Below are 19,787 nucleotides of genomic sequence, written 5' to 3'. Positions count from 1 at the left end.
ATTCGTACTCGAGACGACCCGGAAGGATCCATATTCATTATGCCGGTAGGCGGTACACACAAGGGGTGAAGGACCTGATGAATGGAACTAGTGGCCGTGCTATCCGCAAGATGCGTAAAATGGTCTTGTAAGACGGTCTTTAGTGTCTCCTCGATGTTCCAAGGTTCTCTCTCCAAGCATTGTTGATAGAGACGGTCATTCCTTCCGGCAGACCCCAGCGGCAGACCCCAGCGGCAGGAGCGCCCCCGCATTTGACGCTCGACCACATTGACCAATCAACTAAACCTCAAAGCAGGGTCCGGCCCCACACTGCGATATCATGACTCGTTCTGTATTGCAGGCTGCCTCCTTCAGCAAAAACGCGAGTCGCACCCGTGTGCTGCAGGTGCTCCCCCAGTCGCTATGGCGGCTCTTCCCCCGAGCGAAGCCAATTCCCCTTCATCTGTCCCGCGAGAAGATGACAGCCAGGCCGATGCGGGCCAACCAGCAGCGAAGAAGCGCCGCACGGCCACCACCTCGCGTGGCGTCGCAAATCTTACCCCCGAGCAGCTCGCACGGAAGCGCGCAAATGACCGCGAGGCCCAGCGCGCGATTAGAGAGCGCACCAAGACGCAGATTGACCGCTTGAATCAGCGTATTCGGGACCTTGAGAACCAGCAGCCGTACCATGACCTGCAGATTGTGCTCCGTGAGAAGGAGGCGGTCCAGGCCGAGAATGCCGAGATCAGGAAGCGCCTGGGGAGCGTACTGAGCATCATCCAGCCCATCCTGCGCGTGACTGGTGGTCTGAATGGTCAGTCTCGTCATGTATCATTGCAATTGAGTGCTAACGGTAGCAGAACTCGCCGCAGCAGCAGAGCGCTCGCCGCTTCCTATACCCCCACACCACCAGCACGGCGAAGTGCCAGCACCACCGGCCGGCCCTCGCCAGTTCCATGCCAGCCTTCACGACATCGCTGCAGCCTCACCGCAGCACGGTACACACTCGCCAGCTGATACAGACGCCTCACGGCAATGGCCATACACCAGCGATGCGCCTACCAGCCAAATGCGCGGGTACTCCCACGACAGTCCGGCCTTCGAGCACCAGCGGCCACCTCCTCATATACAAGAATCCTACGATGAGCGTATGGGCGTCGACTTCTTGCTCGATCACAACCAGCAAAGACCTGTAGATCCCAGTCTGCCACCTCCCCAGCAGATACAGCCAAGCAATGTATGCAGTAACGGACAGGGGCAGTATGCGCCAAATCTGGTGCCATACCTCACACTGCCACGGAACATAGCTCCCACATGTACATTAGACGCCATCCTGTTGGAGTTTCTGCAGGACCGGCAAGCACGAGCAGCGGAGGGCGTACCTGTAAAGGCGCTGGTTGGTCCGCTGTACCCGAACTTCACATTGCTGGTCTACCCAGATCGCGTTATCGATGCACATCCGCTATCAAAGCTGTTCACCGACATCTTGCGAACATTCCCCGACATCTGTGGCTGGCCTGAGCAGGTAGCCATTGTGTACATCATGTTCCTCGTTATGCGCTGGCAGATTGAGCCTACGCAAGAGAACTACGACAGACTACCTCACTGGGTGACACCACGTGCTAGTCAGTTGTTCACCGCCCATCCATGCTGGTTTGACCACCTACCTTGGTAAGAGCGACCACTTCAACATGTCATACATAGGCTGACATCATCCAGGCCGCGCCTCCGTGACAGGCTCTGCGCCCATCAACCATTTATATCCTTCGACACATTCTTCATTCCCTTCACCACCACCGTGTCTCTTAACTGGTCTTATGAAGCACGAGACGTCCTCCTGCCCGCCTCGAAGGTCCATTCCAACACCCTATCCACTAGCTCTTCTTCGGTTCATGCATCATCTCCCTTCTCGACGCACGTCAACGCCGGCAGTCCAGCTGGACCGCATACACCGCAAGCTGCTGGTACGCCGGTCAGCCTGCCGTTGAGCATGAACACGCTGCCGAAGGAGGATGATCAGTGGCTGATCAATCCAGCGTTTGAAACTCATCTGAGGAATCTGAACAACTGGTCACTAGGACCGAGTTTCAGGGGGAGTTTCCCGCAGCTGGCTGATGCTGTTAAGATCAAGGAAGGACGGTAACGTGGGTTGTACATATATGTGTATCGTGCGCTTCGGCGTTGTATGCTGCAATGAAGAGGCGCACTTGGACGACTACAAGTAATAGAGATGTAACAGTACTGCACCATCTGGTGTAAATACATTATTGACAATCTGCTGGTCGTCCTCGGCCCGAGTACAGGCTCAGAAGTGTGCCTTGTTGCTCACCCGAATGTATAGTCTTGTAGTTCCATATCATCTTTCGACAGTGCTCCTTGCATAATGCCGTCGGCCTGAATACAGACAGGGGCCACAAACCTCCATTCAGCGAATGATGCCGCGGAGGCTTGGGTATGTGCGTTCAGAGAGTTTTCAGAGATGACAGATCGTCGAGGTAAGTAGATCTATGTACTGAGGTTTAGGATCCACCTGATGTTGCAGCTGGTCGCGTAGTTGATCAAGCGTCGTAGGTGCATACTTTGAATATCTGCCATAAATAGTACGTACTGAGGCGATACGGTCGATCTTTAGACCGTGCAGGCGAGGTTCTTGTGACTTTGTCGGTACAAGGCCGATAGGCTTGCTATGTCTGTTGGCTTTTTGCTCCGTTCAACTTGCGAGTTTGCTGATGGCATTGCTTTTGGAGCAGTCAGAGACCCAAGAAGGCAGTTTGGGATATCTGGACATGCCGGTTAAACCGCCTAGCAGCTCGAAGCTTCGATCATGGCGGAAGGCAGCTGTGATGGCTTCTGTATATACGTCCCTAACGTCTTTAGTGTAATCGGGCGGACTGATCTCCAAATGTAGTAGCTTGAAGATACCATGCAAAGCGTAGATCTTATCGCGTGGCTCTTCAGATTGCAGGTGACGCGCGCCCATAACTAAAGCCGACATCCTGGATCCTGTGCTATCATCACGAACTTTTTGATTGAATGTTTGCCGCATATACGTTCTCCTCTGTTGATGTGGTTGCAATCGTTCCACGTAATCCGCTTCAGAGGCAGCGTACTCCCGAAAGCTTGGCCCAGATAACTTCCTGAAAGGGGATATCAACCGGTCAAAGTCCAAGTAGGTCGTCTGATCCATGCTTCGACTGAGAACTACGCGACATGACCCAGCAAGCGCGATTTCTTGGACTGGCCATATGCGGTCAAAGTAAGGTTGTTTAGACAGGTTGCGGAATGCTTGTATTCGTATGGTGAACCGGACACCTCTAGATATGCACCTGGAACGTGATCTCTGTAGTTGATGGTATTGTTTTCCACTCTTTGCAGGAATGACTCGATATGCCCTCTTTGATGTTGACCACGGCCTGGCCAAAGCAAGGCCCGCTTTGCTTTCATACATACCTCCGGCATGAGCTCAACTTATTGATTGCGCTCACTGATCGAGGTCTGATCAATGCAGATAGCATCGACCCATAGACTCCGGGGTGTTGTGTTGCACTTTTGCCGCTTGGTTCCGCTCACGTTAGAAGACTTCGATGGCAGTTTGCAACTAGGTCGCAATACCATAAGAGCATCATAACAACTTTGTGTATAAGCATTGTGTCAAGACTGGGTGGTTGTCATATCGTATTGCAGGTGAGCAGAAGCTCGATATATCCTATAGACACTAGTATCACGTGATAGCTATCGGTGGATCCTTCTCCTCCGACACATTGTTGCTGTGCCACAGACTACTCGTTTGGTGAGTTCAGTAGAGCCCCAGGCATAGAACACAGCCTCGTAGTTCTTCCAGGTGGAACCGGGGTTCCGAGACACAACAATGTCTGGGTCGTTTTTTTATGCAACTCTCTCTCCAACCTCTCTTGCTTCGCTTCGTGCGCACGCTTTCGTGTCAGATTCACAGTATCTGCAAAACGCTTTTTTAACGTTTGCTACTTGTTGCATCCTAAAGTGGGAGGTTGCACAGCAATGTTATGGGTACAACTTGAGGATCCGAATTGTTAGGGAGGTTGACGCAACCGGTAAGGGCGTGTGCCTGTAGAGGTTTCGTGGGAGCTGCTCCAGCTCTGGTAGCTCATCATCTGAAATCTAGTCTCTCCAAATGATTGATTTATCCACAGTAGTTTACAGGGCTAGCGTTTGACACAATGGAATCATTTACGGTTTTGGCTGTCGAGGGTCCAGTCAATGCAATATTCGATAGATGCGGACTCGAGGGAAGGTCTAATGTTGCAAAGTTCTTTAAGTGTTAGGCTGGGCGCAGGCCGCACACATAACAATGCCCAAAGTGCATTCGCATTCATTCATCGCAAACAAGGCACAGCATATTACATTGCTCAAGCAGCCGTGCGCAGTCGTGGCGCGCACAGCCACAATGCATCCTGCACAATGCTTGGCCAAGTCCGATAGGAGTGGTGGAACATTAAAAAGTGTAGGTGAGATACGCAGCATTGACCAACAAAAGGCTGCTTGAGCATCGTAAAACAGACAGCAGTATGCTTGGTTTACCATAGCAGATCCGTGGATGCCAGGAAGTGCGGGCGCTACCTAGTGAAGAAGCCGTGCATGATCGGTGCCAGATCGGTCTAAGAGAGTAAAGGAATGACAGTCTCTGACTGTCAATAGCTATGGAGCGACTCATCTAGTGGTGAGAAGCAAGACTGAGCGCTACAGACAGGTGCGGCAGGACCTTACACATTATGTATTACCCTGTGATGTGCGCTTCACCAAATAACTACTGCACTAACTCTTTTAAGGAAAAATATCATCCTTTCGTCGCCATGTGCGTGGTAGCCAGCAGCACCGATGTGACAGCACGGCATCTAGTTGTCGTCTCTGGGTGAACTACTTGTGAACAGTTAATGCACGGTGTTGAAAAATGAGAGGTTGATGTTGCAGAGGCCAAAGATGACAAGCGCATGCTGTTTTTTAATTCCGTTATTTCTGGTCGGTTAGAGCGATCCGTGGACACTCCACCATCTCCACTTCCTCGGCCGTGTTATCAACCACCTTCCTCTTTCATCACAAGACATAAGCTTTTCTCCACACAACCAAGCTTTTGACCCAAGGCAATCAAGCTTCGGTTCTTCGACGGTTCACGTGTGGGTACTGTCACAGGGGGTCAATGCAATGCGATTGGCAGACTGAGCAATGCAGGTGCTCTCGCACGAAGAACGAGCGGCATAGTTGTCGACAGACAGCGTCGACTAGGCTTCAAGAGGCAGGACAATGTGTGCCTGCAGTATCAATACGATAGCTTCACCAATTGTGCTGTTATCTGGCGAGAAAAGTTGAGTAACTACAGTGATGGTGGCGTCATGCCAGTCAGCAGCGCCTCGTCTACAAAATGCCGCTGGCCGCCTCTACGAGAGGCTCTCTAAGTACGTCCAATTTCGAGGATTACTCTACGAAGATGCGTGTTTCAAAATTGCTTTTGCTCAGCCTCAGTGGCCTGAGTGTAAGCTCACCGCTTGATTCACATGTCGTGCACGAGAGGAGACACACATTGCCGGTCGCATGGACAAAGCATTCGCGTGCACCGAAGGACACGGTTCTGCCTGTCAGGATTGGGTTGACACAACGCAACCTTGAGCACTCAGACCGTTTCCTCGACGACATCTCGGATCCAGACTCGCCGAACTTCGGTAAAACGCTGCGTTTCCTTCCCATTATTTCTTGTATTGACCGGAGACTACAGGCAAGCACTGGACTGCAGAACAGGTCGCGAACACGTTTGCACCGCATCCAGAGGCATCAAAGGCAACCCTTGAATGGCTCCAGAACTCAGGCGTTGATTTGAAGCGGGTCAAGCATTCGGCCGGTAAGTGTGAAGATTCTCCAAGCCGCTTCTAGTGGCTATACTAATACCAGGCAGGACGCAATTGGGTCGAATTCTCAGCCACCGTTGAGGAACTCGAAGCTTTGCTCAAGACAGAGTACCACTACTACCAGCATAAAGCATCTGGCGGGTTTCGTATCGCGTGCGATGAATACGGACTACCACAGCGGGTCGGCAAGCATGTCGACTTCGTGATGCCCACCATTCAGCTTGATGGTCTGCAACCTGTGGCTCAATCCAAGGCTACAATCCAGGCTCCTATTAACATTACCGGTCTTTTTGGTACTACCAACTGCTCCAGTCTGATTACCATTGACTGCTTGAGAGCCATTTACAACCTTCCCGTTGGCAAGTACAATCACACCGGCAACCAGCTTGGTATTGCGGAGTGGGCGGACTATCTCTACCTACCCGACCTCAAGACATTTTTCGAGAACTTCACCAACCCCAAAATTCCATCCGATGTGGTACCGGAGTTTATCTCGATTGATGGCGGAAAGCCTTCTAACCTCTCGTTGGCTCAAGAGGAGAAGGTCGTTGAGAGTGCTCTGGACTTCCAGACTGCTTACTCCATCATCTGGCCACAGCAGACACGTCTGTACCAGAACGGTGACTCGGTCAACGTTGACTCTGTGGGCACATTCAACATCTTCCTGGATGCACTGGTAAGTCTGACTTATCTTGAGGTACACGCGCAAACACTGACCTTCTCAGGATGCTTCCTACTGCACGTACCAGGGTGGAGACCAGCCGTACGTTGATCCTGCTTATCCTGACCCCAACGACGCGCCGGGAGCCTACACTGGTCCACTGCAATGTGGTGGAGCCCCAGTCAGCAATGTTATCTCAGTTTCATACGGCCAGATCGAGGGTGCTCTTCCCCAGTTCTACCAGGAACGCCAATGTCGCGAATGGATGAAGTTGGCGTTGCAAGGTGTTAGTGTCATCTTCGCGTCCGGTGACTCTGGTGTTGCCAACAGGTACAACTCTGGATACAACAACAGCTGTCTCAACTCCGAATTCGGCTACGTCGAGGAGAATGGAACGCGATTTTCGCCTTCGTTCCCCGCGAACTGCCCCTACGTAAGTGCCCTTCACGGCTCGATTAGCCAAAGCTTGCCGTATACTGATTTTTAATAGATCACCTCTGTCGGTGCTACAACTCTTCTCAACTCCTCCATCTACGGAGGTGAGAAGGCCGTTGCTTCACCCAACGGTCCCCTGTCATACTACTCGGGTGGTGGCTTCTCCAGCGTCTTCCCGCGCCCATCTTGGCAGTCCAAGGCAGTCTCCAAGTATCTCGACAAGTATGCGCCCAAGTACGGCGAGTCTGTTTTCAACTCCTCCGGCCGCGCATACCCCGACGTCTCAGCGCTCGGTCTCAAGCTCGCGACCGTGTGGCTCAACAAAACCTACGGCATTGGTGGCACATCAGCATCCGCCCCGATCTTCGCGAGTATCATCAACTTGCTGAACGAAGAGAGACTGGAGAAGGGCAAGGGACCGATTGGATTCTTGAACCCCATCATCTACAAGCATCCTGAGATGTTCAACGATGTGACTGTTGGTGGTAACCCAGGATGCGGTACTGAGGGCTTCCCGGCCAGTCCAGGATGGGATCCTGTCACTGGTGTCGGTACACCTGATTACAACAAGATGAGAAAGGTGTTCTTGGATCTCAAGTAAGAGATCACGACGAAAAGACAAATGATCTTGCGAATGAATGAGGTTACGGGCATTCAGGCGATGTGCACTGTGTATGCAACATGCAATCAGTCCTCAGATAGAGGAATCAAAGACAGCTCGCTCTTGCGCTAAACAGCCTGTTGATAGGCTTCCCCATCTTATACCTCCCTTCTCGAGGCCTTTCATCCCTTTGAGTATCTCTTTGACCACCCACTCTGCATGGACAAAGTCGGTTCCTCCTATTTCCGGTCTGGGCAATTCCGACAGCGCTTTGACGTTGCAGATCCGTTTGTACGACCATAACGGGTTTATTCGATGCGCTGCTCCCTGGGGGACACCACTCGGCGCTTTGGGCTGGTTGAGCCAGCATAGATCAAGATACTTGATTTGCTCTCGCCGGTGTGGAGGAATAGCGCAGACAAATGCGAGAAAGGTTCCGATGTTTTGGAACCGGAAGGAGAAGGTTGGCAAGCTGTAAAGAAGGCCGATTGCCTCAGAGTAACTGGACGATTACCATGAGCCTGGAACAAGTAGTGCTTAAGTGAATGAACACTTACATGACACGACACGAGCAAAGCATGCCTAAAACTCCTGTTCCCCATTCGTCTCTTGGTTTCTCGAACGTAACTTTGTAAGCACTTGCTCGGCCGCGTCCTCGACCAGTACTTCTCCAGCCCAGCTCTATCACACCGTCATCTGTGCCCAATATCACGTCCTTCCAGATCTGCTCACGAAGTTCTGCTGGCAAACGCATCAGCGCGCTCTGCGATTGATCGCACGTACGCTGCTGGTTCGCTCTGCCCAACCACTTCGCTAAGCGGGCAGTATCAGGCGCAGGTGTATCAAGCGGTAGTGTAAGCTGTCTTTTCCGTCTCACAACTTTCGGTGGCGTTAGATCGGATGCGCTTTGCGTATATCGCGGAACTGGAGCAGGTTGAAGGAGTCGCGCGGAGAGCAAGGCCGGTACGTTCGCAATATTGTCCATGGCCTGCAGAACGTCGCGAATCGTTTCTGTCATTGCTTGTGAGAGTTGGATAGCATGCAGTTCTTGGAGTCTTGATTCGGTCTGTGAAGGAAGTGCATGATCACCAAAATTGAAGCCGAGGAACAACAGCCACGTGCACCGCGTTTGCATTACTGGCTTGCATGAGGCTTTCTTGGCAACGACCCAACAAGGATGCATCTCCGAATGTATGAGATAAGTGGGCGACGCTTAGAGCTACATGAAGGTGAACGGCCGCAACTCTGTGTTGTCATTCTACAGCTCTCCCTTCATAGTCCTACATACGTAGGCGGGAGCTACGAGCTTCCAATCAGAGCCGTCAGGTCGAACAACCATGAGAAGTCTGCAACTTGAAAACAAGGTAACGCGGTCGTCCGCCCCTATGTACTGTGAAGCCATACCAAAGCGCCCTTGTTGAGCCCTAAAGAGCACTTTGCGGTCTAGTCTCCTTAAAACGGCGTATAGAGTTCTCAGTGTGCTTTCAGGCTACTTCAGATGAAATGCACGAAGATGCGAATCGATAGTCGCACCGCTTTTGCAGCATTTGCGCATCTCTGTAGCCCAACTTTCAACTGTCCCATCCAGGCGGTTGACGCGATTGTAGGGTCCGTACCATGATGCGGTGAATGATCTCGAGTAGGCGGCGACAGCTTGCATGAAGCCGCTGGGGTCTAAATTTGCAGCGTCCCAGGCCACGAACCAATTCGAAAGTACCGTGACCTATTGCGCCCGTCCAGTGGCAGTGTGCAGTGACTGAAGGTTGGATACATTGCAACGATAGCTTGACGCGGTCGACTTCGTAGCCGTACAGGGCCAGTAACCTTGTCCAATATGTCTGATGGTCAATGCGACATATTTCGAATAGTCTTTGACCACAGCGAATGGTTGGAGAGGTCTCGCTGGGCGAGCAGATTGCACTGTGGCAGGTGCCGACATGCTTCGACTTTAGAAAGAGCAAGGTATATGAAAAGGCTTTCTCCCTACGTTTGAGCCCCAAATACCAAATCACTGACTCCTACGACTCTTTCCTAGTTCATCTTCCAAATGTTCGACTTGCGATCGGAGATGCAATGGTTGCTTTCCAGAAGGAGGACCCGGGCTTTGCTGATGCGGGCAACGGGATTGTGTATGGAAATATTCACAGCAGGGGATCGATGGACATGGACATATATGGAGATGCAGTCCTGAAGGTTATGTACGCGGTAAGTTATCGCATTCGATGGGCGCAATGACTACCCTGTGCTGACTCGTACCTGCACTCCTGCGCGCGAATTCAACTTTGGAGGAAGCCGGTTTTCTGGTCAAGTCTAGTGAACATGATGATTCGCTACCAGTGCACTGTGTTTCGCCAGATTGTAACAGACTGACAACATTATTGGGTCGCTAGTGTAGTGTCGTGAAGTGGATGTTTAGAATGCGCGCTCATGGAAGAACAAAAGCAAATCTGTTCGACGCGACGCGCTGCGCTAGCGCCATGCGCTAATTTGTCCCTACTTCCCAGGGTCTTGCAGTCATACCCCCTACCTTCAACACCTTTCTCAAGGGCAATATTCTCCTTGAACCAAGATGCAGGCACCACCGTCGTCGAAAATGCGAGAAAAAAGAGTGCAGGGGACAGCTGCTGTCAGCATGCGGGTATGGCCAGAAATGGCAAGGTGTCAGCGCTAAACGGGAGGTGGCTGGAAGCTGATCTTGAATCTGGATCCTAGCATCACCTCGCATCTTCGGAGTGATCGAAGATCATGTTCTCACCTTGGCCTTTCGCTGCTCGCATCACGCCACCTCGAGTGATACGAGTTTTGGACGTCCATCTTACCTTGACCAGATAAAGAAAGGATACTGGAGGGACAATGCCGCGAGGGGTCGAAGACGAAGATGTCGCAGAGACAGATCTGGGCGCGACAACAATTAGACGAGGAGATGGACACGACACTAATACCGCTCCTGAGCCCTCACGAACCTCTCTACATAAACCAACAAGCAAGACCACCGTTGTTCTGAAGACACACGACGGCGATGGATACGTCCTACCATACCTCCCATGGGATGCAAGTTCGCCAAGTTGGATCATACATTATTACACTGACTTCTATGTAGACGATGAAGCTTCAGATCGAGGAGATATACAGGCTTCGACATCATGAGAAATTCGCAGAAGCGGTCAAAGATGCAAAATTCAGTATGTTGACTGAGAATGGAGACATCATCTTACCTTCCCTCTGGCAGCAAGTCGTCGAGCCATCTGCAATAGTGCAAATCCGCCTACCATCGGAAATCCTCGACCCAGATATTGCTTCGTACTATCCATACGAGGATGAGGTCAGACCAACATATCGGCCTCGAAGTCCATCGGTGGTACACTCCAACGATGGTGCAATACATCAGCAGACAGAGGATGCCGAAGTCAGTATTGAGGATGATAAAGACGATAGCACTGGAAGCGATGAAGACTTAGACATGAAGAGCGATAGCAGTGGGAGTGAGACATCTGAAAGTCCAGCTCCTACAGAGGTTTCGGTTGAAGTCGCTCGCCCAGTGTTGACACCAACGGATGTCGATGGTAACAGCCTCACTTTTCAGGTCAACACCGCTTTCCTTGGACCTCCGGATCGGGCTACAGCAAACGCCAATGATCTTTCCAATAAGCGTGAACCTCAACAGTCAATCGGAAATGCAGAGTACCTCAGCATTGCCAAGGCAGTTTCGATTCAGGCTGATGGTAGGACTTCGTTACAGATACATGTTCTACAAGGACCTAGAACTACCTTTATGCAACTTGATATCAGCATACGATGGTTTCACCTACACTCCGAGAGACTAGATCTTGTTAGCTTCAAGGAGACCTGTCTGTGTATTACCGGACTCTCTGAACGCCTTCAGAAATTGGTGAAAAAGCTCTTTGACAGAGTTGAAAAGGACAAACTCAAAGTCTTCCTGGGCGGCATGTTCATCGAGCCTGGTACGGTGCTGAGAGTCGACGATAGCCACCGGTCAGACCCACAGAGCGTCACCTTTAGCTGTATACCCTACTTCGATTTGCAGACACAAGCCAAAACAATGCCAACCACTGGCCAAGCGTTTCATTTCCCGCCTCGGACACTTATGCAATCTTACTACCCTTACGAGCCAGTGCAAGATAGAGATGCAGAACAGGCGTACAGAAAGTTTGGCAACGAGCAGCGCGATGCTCTTGTTCATGTCCCAAACATGTGGATGGTCAACATAGGCTCCAACATAGTGGCCACATGTGCTCACCAAGCATTGTCCAAGGGCTTTGTGCAATCTATCGAGGTTGTTGAAGCTAGTCGCAGTCACACGGAGGATGAAGAAAATCAAACCACCAATATTAGATTGACTGACTGGGATGGCCGCAAGCTGCTTTACAGTGTGGGGGAATGTCGATCATACTTCCAGATGGAACAAAAGCTCAGAGAATTGCGTTGGTGCAGCAGCCGCTCTCGATACGAGAAAAGCCTGCAGCTTTCATGGCAGACGTCAAACGGCTGCGTGGCGGTCACGCCTGGACTCTGGGCAGGCATCCTTAAACAGAAGAACGCTCTCTTCATCGATCTCGATCTGCCGAATGACACAAAGCGGAATGATAAAGACGATGTTGCAGCACAGCTTCCGTCATCAACTGTGTTTTCGCCGAATCCCTTTTTTCATTGGCCTCAGACAACAGGCGCAAATGAGGTTAAGACAGATGGTCTCATTTCCGACGAGATCAAGCGATCGATTCAGTGCTTGGAACACGTCGAAAAGGCTATGATGTCGGAGGTACTGAGCAATTACGGTTCTTACGGTGCGGTTGAAAGGACTTTCACCTCTACTGTATATTACCGCAATCTTCCTGAAAATACCGCGGAACAGGTCAAGTCGAGCTTTAAATCACTTCCAGCAACGGACAGAAAGCTGAAAGATTCGCAAAAAACTGGCATCATATTGTACCAGACTCTGGTCACTCGCCAGCACGACACAATCGCCCAGAAGACGTTTGAGCTGTACGAATGCATGCATAAGACCTTAGCGCTCTTCGTTGCCGACGTGGACAAAGGTACGATATTACGCAAGTCATGGGCTGCTATGAAGAGTATTTGCGATATCGCAATTACGACTTGGAGGCGGGAGCCTCTGAGTCCGGATGCAAACGAGCAGTCAGATCCTAAACAAGCTCGTCGCTCCGCGACTCAACGAGGGTGGTTCGTTCGTCCAGATATCAGCACTGAAGTCACATCAGCGCCACTCAAAAAGCTCAAGCGAACGTTTGAACGATGCAGGAAATGCAGTACAACTGAGATGTACAGCACTTCACAAGCGGCGTTGTTGCACTTACAGAAGCACCTCAAGCATCTAGATGCCTCTGAATCTGACTCAATACTTCCTGAGCAATGGGTCATCAATTACACCCAGATGAAGATGGAAGTGTGGAACGAAGGGATTGTCGCTATACTTACGAGAGCGTGCCAGACAGCGCAGCAGCTATTCAATCAAGCCCAAGAGCTCTCGGACGGTGTGCGCAATGAAGACGGGCGGATGTCCGACCTCTACACATTTTCTCGTCCACTTCTCAGTGCCTTTCGCCAACTACTCATCTTCTACTTTGCAATCGAGCGAGCTATGTTCTATACAGAGGACTCATTCAAGGAAGAGAGAAATGCCTTCGAAGGGACTGAGTATATGACAACGTTACCATTTTCGTCTGGTGGTTTGCAGGTTATCGAGGCGTTCAGCAACGGGGTACAGCAGGCGCTGGCATCAGCACGCAATGAGCTCTGCTCTATGGTCAAATCAGCAGGATCTACGGACATTTCCAGTCGACTTTCACTCAGCCCAGAGTACGTCTGTAGCTGGTTCATGCGGAGACTGATAGTCAAGCCGCTCGAGAAGAGTATGACCGTCAGTGACATGTACAGGGAATACCTGTCAACCATTGTAAGCGCACCGGCTTCAAACCTGAAGGTTGTTCACACTGACAAGCGATAGCAATTCCAAGTCAACCATCGTCCAGGGAAGCGCCTGTTGCACTCCATCAACCTCCTTCAAGAGGAGATCGCGGCTCTCCAAGAAGTCAACACCCAGCAGAGCAAGCTTATATCGAACTACACGAGCGTTCTTGATGATGCAACGTACGAGAAAGACGTTGCCAGCCGCCGCGCCATGTTCCCCTACGAGCGTATGTTGCTCGAGTCCTGCCAGGACAGCCTGAAGATGACGGACCAAGAGTACCGCTACTTACTCGCCCGCTGTGGCCCTCTCTCAGACAGCACGAAACAGAGCCTTGAGATCAACGAAGAAGACCACGGGAAAGCAATTCTTGTAAGTGTGAAGAACCCCTAGGTTTACAACCGACGTGCTTACATTGACAGGTATTCACCGTCGTCACGATCATATTCCTTCCGCTATCATTTGTCACTTCGTTTCTCGGCATGAATACGACAGACATCAGGGACATGGGCAGCTCTTCGACGCTATTCTGGGCAATCGCAATTCCGCTTACAGCAGTCACCATGGGTTCGGTTCTGTACATTGGCTACAACGGCGACGATCTGCGTGATACATTCGGTTCTTTGTACCGCACGATGACTGGCAAACAGGACCGTAGCATCGGCGCACGAGGCATTAGCGTAGCTCAACGCAAGCTCGCCCGCACATCGGCAACGGACTCGAACAGTATCCTAGATTTTAGCAGTCTCGCAGACGAAGCAGAATTCGCTAATCCACGACCGGACGGCTACTATAACCATGCACGGACAGATGTGTCCCGACCTCCACATCGTCAATACACTATTAAGCCACCGACAATGCAGTGGGAGCCGTATGTCACTGCTGCGAACCCACTTGTACCTGAACTTCGCACAGGATTGCACACATCGACTTACACCCGCCCCAACGTAACAATCTACAACACAACCAGAGTGGATGATAGCACTAGGCCAACCATCCACAATGCGGCTTACGACATGGACGAGACCTATCCCGACGCGCAAACCTACAACGAACCTATCACAGTAGAGAGTCACCGTGCCCAACGTCGCAACTCACCTCCTCCACCTCCACGACGCTACTCACCACCTCCTTTACTCAGGCGACCAGGTACCTCGAGGTTTGACGAACAGTATACGACAATACGGCCCCTGGGGCGTATCCAAGAAGAGCACAGCGTACTACTGCCACAATACGAGTGGACAAAGAAGAGCCGCAGAAACCACCAGTCTACACGAGATCGGACGAGGCGTAGAAGAGATGACAGGAGGGACAGGTGGGATGGCGATGATAACGACGACTGGTACAATGACGCTCCACATCCTTACGCTCGCCATGTTCCTGCTCCGAGGCCACGCCTTTATGGCGGAAGGGATCACTAAAGAGCATCACAACCGTGTCTAGTCCACTAGCATAAGTACTATTAGGATGAAGAATGGAACCATGGAGCATTTGTGCGAAGAGCAGATTGTTTCGTTGAGAATAGCGCGCCAGAGAGATCCTTCGGTATAACACACATCACTCACAAACGCAGAACGAAGATGTAAACTGAACCAATGTATTAATTATTACTGCCAATAGGAAATTTTGTAAGCGCAGACAACTCAGAAACCAAAGCCCGTCTCCATGTGCTATGCGCTCTGCGCAATCGTGGTATCATCCAGAGAGAATCGTTATCGTAATTTGCCTTGCTACGCATCAAGCAGCCAAAGTGACGCACCGGAGTATCGCTATGAAGCATACTTAAGTACGGCCCTGGAACACGGGGTTCTGGTCGCCAAAGGTGGTGTGGAACTGGCTATCACCCTGAACGGCAGCGCCAGGGCCGGTGGTTGAGGCAACACCGCCGCCGTGACCGTGACCAGTAGCGCTGTCAAAGGCGTTGTCGACCTGGTTGGCGAACTGACCAGCCGTGGAGGTGGGGTGAGTGGAGGAGTGAGAGGTGTTGTAGAGACCCTCACCAGTGCCACCCAGCTGCTGCTGGTTCAGTCCCTGAGGGTAGTCGCCCGACTGTCCACCGAGGTGGTGTCCATGGGCAAGGCCAGAGTTACCAGGTCCGGAGCCGATCTGACCAGACTGGTGGCCAAGACCTGAGCGGTCGGGCAGTCCCTGGCTGGCAGCAAGACCGGATCCAGCAGCGAGGCCAGCGCCAGCACCAAGGCCCTGACCAGAAGACAGACCCTGATTGCCGTAACCAGTGTTAGAGCCGAGACCCTGGTTGCCGTAGCCCTGGTTGCCGTAGCCGGCACCAGCACCATCGTACTGATCACGTCCAGAGGAGCCAAGACCTGAGCCAGTGCCGGTGTGGGTGGTGGTGGAGCCGTAGCCGCCAGCACGTCCGTGAGGCTTGCGGGTGACCTTAGCGACCTGGGGCAGGCTTGAGGTCTCGCGAGCAGAGCCAATGGAAAAGATGGGGCTTTCCCACTTGTCACCCTTTGCAGCCAACTCCTTGTACTCGGTAGCCTTGGTCGAGATACCACCGGGCAGGGAGATGTTCTTGAAGATAGAGTCGTGTTGAGTGACAGCAACGTTGACCTGAGTATCCTTGGTCCTTTCCTTCATCTGCTCCTTCTTCTGCTTGCCCTGCATGACGCGGTTCTGGGCGGCAGAAGCGTAGCGCTGATACATATTCTGGAGGTTCTCAGGATCGGGGTTGCGTTTGGCCTCAGCCTCAGCGCGGTCGGCCTCCTTCTTGACGTCGTAGAGCATGCCGTCAAGCTGGTTGACAGAGTCCTTGATCTGCTTCTCGAGAACCTTCTGGATGACAGGGCGCATGACCTTCAACAACAGAGGCTTGAACATGTTGAAGAGCAGCTTGTGATTGCTCTTCTTGAGCTTAACGGCCAAGTTCTGGATGTCGGTCTCCACCTTGGTGACCTTGAAGAAATGAGTCTGAGCGTGCTCACGAGCCTTGTCGGCAGTCTCAAGCTCGACCTTGAAGCTGAAACCAGAACCTCCCATAAAGATGTCCATGACACCCTTGTCGGTGATGGAGGGGAAGCCCTGCTTCTTCTTCAGGTAGTAGGAGACATCGCGAAGGTCCATCTGCACACCGGAGACAGAGAGCATGACCTTGTTCTTGTTCTTGTTGGTGATCGATTTGCGTCCCCAGCGCCAGTAATTGTCGGAGCCGAACTCCATGACGTTGGGAGCAAGGTTGTCACTCTCGATGACCAGGTTCTCGACGATGGCATCGACCATGGGGTCGCTGTACTCGATACGAGGGATAGGGACATACTGCACACTCTCAAAGAGGCCAGGCAGGATGACGTCAGTCAAATCCTTGACGAGGTGAGGCTTGAATGTAGTCTTGCCGTTCTCGTCGTTGCCGAGGTCGAGGAAGAGCTTGTTGACAGACTGAGCGAACTGCCTATTCTGCTCGTCGGCATCGAACTGCTGGCCGATGAATTTGAACTCATCGGCAATGCGGTCGGTGTGACCACGGTAGCGACCGCGCAGGAGCTCGTGACCCTGGTCGTAGATCTGGTTCCACTCCTCAGTGGAGCGGTCCTCCAGGATGTAACCCTGCTGCTGCAGGCACTTGTGGATGTATTGGTTCAGGTGCCTGAACCAGCCCTTGAGCTCGGGGTCGTTGTCGGCATCCTTGTAGATCTGGTTGATGGAGTCGATGAGGTCGTCAGCAGAGGTGCTGTTGGCGAAGCGCTCGAGAAGGGTCTTGATGTTTGTCAGCCAATGCTTGTTTTCATTCTTGAAACCTAGAGTACGCACCTTGATGTCAGCTTCAGCACGGGTGAGAGCATCATCCTCTTGATGCGCACCTTGCACAGTTCCAACACTCTGCTGTCCGAGGTTCTTGCCGTGGCCAGCGTAACGCTCAGCAAGGCTGAGGAGTGTCTCGATTGCACGTTGGTAGTCCTGGTGGCCCTGGACCTCGACGACCATCTTCTTCAGACGCCAGATGGTCTGCTCGCGACGCTCCTGAGGCATCTTGCCCTTGAGGTAGTTGTTCAGCTGGTCGCGGCGGGCGCGAACTTTATCCTTATCCTCGTCGGGGATCTTGGCAGACAGCTGCTGCTTGCCCTGCTCAAGTCCGGCCTGCGCGTTCATGCCTGTGTTGTTGCCAGTCTGACCCTCGTGGGCACCGAGACGGGCAGTGTCACGGGGATCGCGAGAACCATCGGGATGAGTGGCCTGGTTGACGTCACCAGCGGCCTGCTTGACGTCCTGCTTGCCCACAGGCACCTTCTGTCTCAGCGTCTCTTTGAGGTTACCCCTGGACATGTCGGGGTTCTCGTGCCAGGTGTTATCCTCAGCGGGCTTGTCCATCTGGTTGAGCGCCTCCTCAGAGGGCTTGACCTTGTTGGCGGTGTTCTGGGCGGCATCACCAGCGATGTCGCGGAGCAGGGTGGTAGCATCTGAAAGGAGCTTCCTGAATTGACCGTTGGAGATTAATAGTGTGCCCAATGTTCGGAGGCCGTCAAGAGCCTCGTTACCGTGCTGTTTAGCGGTGTCTTTGTCAATGGGTGCGCCGGGAAGCGTCTGGTTTCCACCAGAGATCTGCTCAGCATTCCAGATGAAATCCTGGAGAAGGTTGCCCTCGTTCTTGGTGAGGAGCAAGATCTTGGCTTGCTCAATGACCTTCCTCAGGTCGCCAACAAGCTGTTGGCCCTCTGTCGAAAGCTTCTTGGATGGTGAGCTGAGAGGTTTCGATGCAAGCGCCGAGTTCAGGGCAATATCGATCTGCTTGTTGGAAGGAACCTTGCCGTTGGCGAACGCTGATAGTGGTCAGCGCAATTGCCCTTGCATTGTGAGATAATGTGTATGGCTACGTACCCTGGAAGATCCCGTAAAGCTGGAGCTTGTTGTTAACATCGGCCTCCTTCTGCTTTACGTCGACCGGTCCTATGGAGTGTCAGTCTGTGCTCACTCGATGCGCAGTAGAGGCCGTCGCAGTCGTGCTTGATGCGCGCTCACGTGCTACCAGCCTCCCCTGAAGTTCTGCAGGGTTACTTACGGTTGACCGCCTTTCCTGTAGACATGGTGTGCTGCTTTCTGGGGTATCAAGGTGGGTATCAAATAAACAATTGCGATTGAAACAATGGAAGGGGTTGATAGAGTTGCGCGGTTGTTTGGGGTATCTGTTGTGGTGTAATGAGGATGAGGCGAGAGAGGAGGAAAGCGACTTTATTGTTTGGCGTGACACGAGCGTCTTCTGTTTGGGTCTTTCCCATACGTCATCAGCCGTCACCTCTGTACAGTGACCAAGGCAAGTGCGATTGGCCTGGGCGCACCATTGATTTACGGTCCAGCCGCGGGGCATCAAAGAGGAAGCGCTGGCCCCACCTGATTCGTTCAGTTTTCCTGGAAACGAACGTGAACAACTTGCAATGTGTTGTGGAGCTCGTGGGTGAGCATCATGAGACTTCTGTGTAGAGCTCCGACCATGCTGTACGCAGACCTGCCACTTCAAAACATCACCAGAATCACACAGCGTGCACAAGATGGACCCATTGGGCAAAAGAGCCATCGCCCAATTCTCTCATAATGAGTCGGCGGTTTCCACTTTGTGCTGTCCATGACCAACACGAGACACCCCAGGCCCAAAAGAGGGCGCGTCCCTGGTCTGGATGGCGGGCGATCGGTGGCCAGGATGTATGAAGATCCATGACGTGTTGCTCATTTTCCATGTTTTTAGCCACAATTCCATTGTGCTCGCAAGAATGCCATTATGCTCCCGCAGAATCGTGTCAAACTATAAATCTCTGCAAAGCACTATGCGCAGTACAGCATACTACAGCTCGTAGCGCTGCGACAGTACTACTGATGCCGCAGGTTGCCGGAGAATGTTTGCGTCTGTCAAAGCACCGCGAACTGTTAACGTGGGGACGCGTACCAGCCACACTTTTGGGATGCCAAGCCTTTCAAGCGCCAGGCTAACGTGCCGACGACAGTAGCGTCCCGTAGCGCATCATCGAGATGACGTCTGTCTTGCGGTTTGGGCACTACGACAAGGCATTTCGATTCGCTACCGAAGCACAGTGCGTTCGGCAGATGCCGCGTTGCTCACCACGTGTTCACGATATGAAGACAACACCTACGTGAAAGCAGGAGCTCGTCCTGTACCCCACAACCGGGAATCATCACTCGGGTGTTCACTCTCAATTTCTGGTTATCCCTGCCTTCAGATCTGCCGCTCTTGGTGATCATGTGGGCATCCTGCGGGAGAGTAAGGGTCTTGAACGAGCAGTGCTGATCTACCATCACGCTACACCTAGGCACCCGTCTGAA

At 52.3% G+C, this 19,787-nt stretch overlaps 9 protein-coding genes across 9 annotated transcripts; 6 read left to right on the top strand and 3 right to left on the bottom strand.

The window, feature by feature from the left end:
* The first annotated feature begins 235 nt into the window (after positions 1-235).
* On the top strand, positions 236-2,272 carry BU25DRAFT_358069 (uncharacterized protein). Its single transcript, XM_033703593.1, has 3 exons — positions 236-793; positions 840-1,650; positions 1,699-2,272. Exons 1-3 carry the CDS (start codon positions 403-405, stop codon positions 2,120-2,122), a joined length of 1,626 nt encoding a protein of 541 aa, XP_033567255.1. The 5' UTR covers positions 236-402; the 3' UTR covers positions 2,123-2,272.
* A 27-nt stretch (positions 2,273-2,299) lies between these two features.
* BU25DRAFT_88287 (uncharacterized protein) lies at positions 2,300-3,640 on the bottom strand. Its single transcript, XM_033712208.1, has one exon. It carries the CDS (start codon positions 3,425-3,427, stop codon positions 2,690-2,692), a length of 738 nt encoding a protein of 245 aa, XP_033567254.1. The 5' UTR covers positions 3,428-3,640; the 3' UTR covers positions 2,300-2,689.
* A 59-nt stretch (positions 3,641-3,699) lies between these two features.
* Positions 3,700-4,275, top strand: BU25DRAFT_406322 (uncharacterized protein). The gene has a single exon (XM_033705246.1). The coding sequence runs from the start codon at positions 3,848-3,850 to the stop codon at positions 4,067-4,069; it is 222 nt and encodes a 73-aa protein (XP_033567253.1). The 5' UTR covers positions 3,700-3,847; the 3' UTR covers positions 4,070-4,275.
* Positions 4,276-5,414: 1,139 nt separating this feature from the next.
* BU25DRAFT_383082 (subtilisin-like protein) lies at positions 5,415-7,552 on the top strand (the record flags this gene model as incomplete). The annotated part of the gene is made up of 5 exons (XM_033704265.1): positions 5,415-5,672; positions 5,726-5,848; positions 5,903-6,531; positions 6,581-6,949; positions 7,007-7,552. Exons 1-5 carry the CDS (start codon positions 5,441-5,443, stop codon positions 7,550-7,552), a joined length of 1,899 nt encoding a protein of 632 aa, XP_033567252.1. The 5' UTR covers positions 5,415-5,440.
* BU25DRAFT_88239 (uncharacterized protein) lies at positions 7,493-8,888 on the bottom strand. The gene is made up of 2 exons (XM_033712207.1): positions 8,110-8,888; positions 7,493-8,054 (listed from the first exon to the last, which is right to left on the bottom strand). The coding sequence occupies exons 1-2, from the start codon at positions 8,733-8,735 to the stop codon at positions 7,646-7,648; spliced, it is 1,035 nt and encodes a 344-aa protein (XP_033567251.1). The 5' UTR covers positions 8,736-8,888; the 3' UTR covers positions 7,493-7,645.
* A 639-nt stretch (positions 8,889-9,527) lies between these two features.
* BU25DRAFT_406320 (uncharacterized protein) lies at positions 9,528-9,997 on the top strand. Its single transcript, XM_033705245.1, has one exon. The coding sequence runs from the start codon at positions 9,626-9,628 to the stop codon at positions 9,785-9,787; it is 162 nt and encodes a 53-aa protein (XP_033567250.1). The 5' UTR covers positions 9,528-9,625; the 3' UTR covers positions 9,788-9,997.
* Positions 9,998-10,979: 982 nt separating this feature from the next.
* Positions 10,980-14,341, top strand: BU25DRAFT_323702 (uncharacterized protein; the record flags this gene model as incomplete). Its single annotated transcript, XM_033702264.1, has 4 exons — positions 10,980-11,771; positions 11,970-13,443; positions 13,549-13,871; positions 13,922-14,341. Coding segments are annotated over 4 exons (3,009 nt in total), but the record flags the coding sequence as incomplete, so codon positions are not given.
* A 513-nt stretch (positions 14,342-14,854) lies between these two features.
* BU25DRAFT_487406 (uncharacterized protein) lies at positions 14,855-18,837 on the bottom strand. Its single transcript, XM_033711278.1, has 4 exons — positions 18,514-18,837; positions 18,333-18,401; positions 17,268-18,274; positions 14,855-17,213 (listed from the first exon to the last, which is right to left on the bottom strand). The coding sequence occupies exons 1-4, from the start codon at positions 18,536-18,538 to the stop codon at positions 15,282-15,284; spliced, it is 3,033 nt and encodes a 1,010-aa protein (XP_033567248.1). The 5' UTR covers positions 18,539-18,837; the 3' UTR covers positions 14,855-15,281.
* Positions 18,838-19,003: 166 nt separating this feature from the next.
* On the top strand, positions 19,004-19,499 carry BU25DRAFT_88081 (uncharacterized protein). The gene has a single exon (XM_033712206.1). The coding sequence runs from the start codon at positions 19,164-19,166 to the stop codon at positions 19,434-19,436; it is 273 nt and encodes a 90-aa protein (XP_033567247.1). The 5' UTR covers positions 19,004-19,163; the 3' UTR covers positions 19,437-19,499.
* Positions 19,500-19,787: the final 288 nt, after the last annotated feature.

This window comes from Macroventuria anomochaeta, assembly GCF_010093625.1.
Source record: "Macroventuria anomochaeta strain CBS 525.71 unplaced genomic scaffold BU25scaffold_2, whole genome shotgun sequence".
In the NCBI taxonomy this organism is placed as follows: Eukaryota; Fungi; Ascomycota; class Dothideomycetes; order Pleosporales; family Didymellaceae; genus Macroventuria; species Macroventuria anomochaeta.
This window is presented reverse-complemented; position numbering and strand designations above follow the sequence as displayed.

What these genes read in the sequence shown, in the direction of transcription:
- BU25DRAFT_487406 (XM_033711278.1), bottom strand. Translation starts at nt 18,538, where the DNA reads ATGTCTACAGGAAAGGCGGTCAACC. An exon ending in TACAGGAAAGGCGGTCAACC is followed by an intron (nt 18,402 to 18,513) that starts GTAAGTAACCCT and finishes GACACTCCATAG; the next exon opens with GACCGGTCGACGTAAAGCAG. An exon ending in GTGCTGAAGCTGACATCAAG is followed by an intron (nt 17,214 to 17,267) that starts GTGCGTACTCTA and finishes ACAAACATCAAG; the next exon opens with ACCCTTCTCGAGCGCTTCGC.
- BU25DRAFT_358069 (XM_033703593.1), top strand. Translation starts at nt 403, where the DNA reads ATGGCGGCTCTTCCCCCGAGCGAAGCCAATTCCCCTTCATCTGTCCCG. An exon ending in CGTGACTGGTGGTCTGAATG is followed by an intron (nt 794 to 839) that starts GTCAGTCTCGTC and finishes TAACGGTAGCAG; the next exon opens with AACTCGCCGCAGCAGCAGAG. An exon ending in TGGTTTGACCACCTACCTTG is followed by an intron (nt 1,651 to 1,698) that starts GTAAGAGCGACC and finishes GACATCATCCAG; the next exon opens with GCCGCGCCTCCGTGACAGGC.
- BU25DRAFT_406320 (XM_033705245.1), top strand. Translation starts at nt 9,626, where the DNA reads ATGGTTGCTTTCCAGAAGGAGGACCCGGGCTTTGCTGATGCGGGCAAC.
- BU25DRAFT_406322 (XM_033705246.1), top strand. Translation starts at nt 3,848, where the DNA reads ATGTCTGGGTCGTTTTTTTATGCAACTCTCTCTCCAACCTCTCTTGCT.
- BU25DRAFT_88287 (XM_033712208.1), bottom strand. Translation starts at nt 3,427, where the DNA reads ATGTATGAAAGCAAAGCGGGCCTTGCTTTGGCCAGGCCGTGGTCAACA.
- BU25DRAFT_88239 (XM_033712207.1), bottom strand. Translation starts at nt 8,735, where the DNA reads ATGCATCCTTGTTGGGTCGTTGCCAAGAAAGCCTCATGCAAGCCAGTA. An exon ending in CTTTGCTCGTGTCGTGTCAT is followed by an intron (nt 8,055 to 8,109) that starts GTAAGTGTTCAT and finishes GTAATCGTCCAG; the next exon opens with TTACTCTGAGGCAATCGGCC.
- BU25DRAFT_88081 (XM_033712206.1), top strand. Translation starts at nt 19,164, where the DNA reads ATGACGTGTTGCTCATTTTCCATGTTTTTAGCCACAATTCCATTGTGC.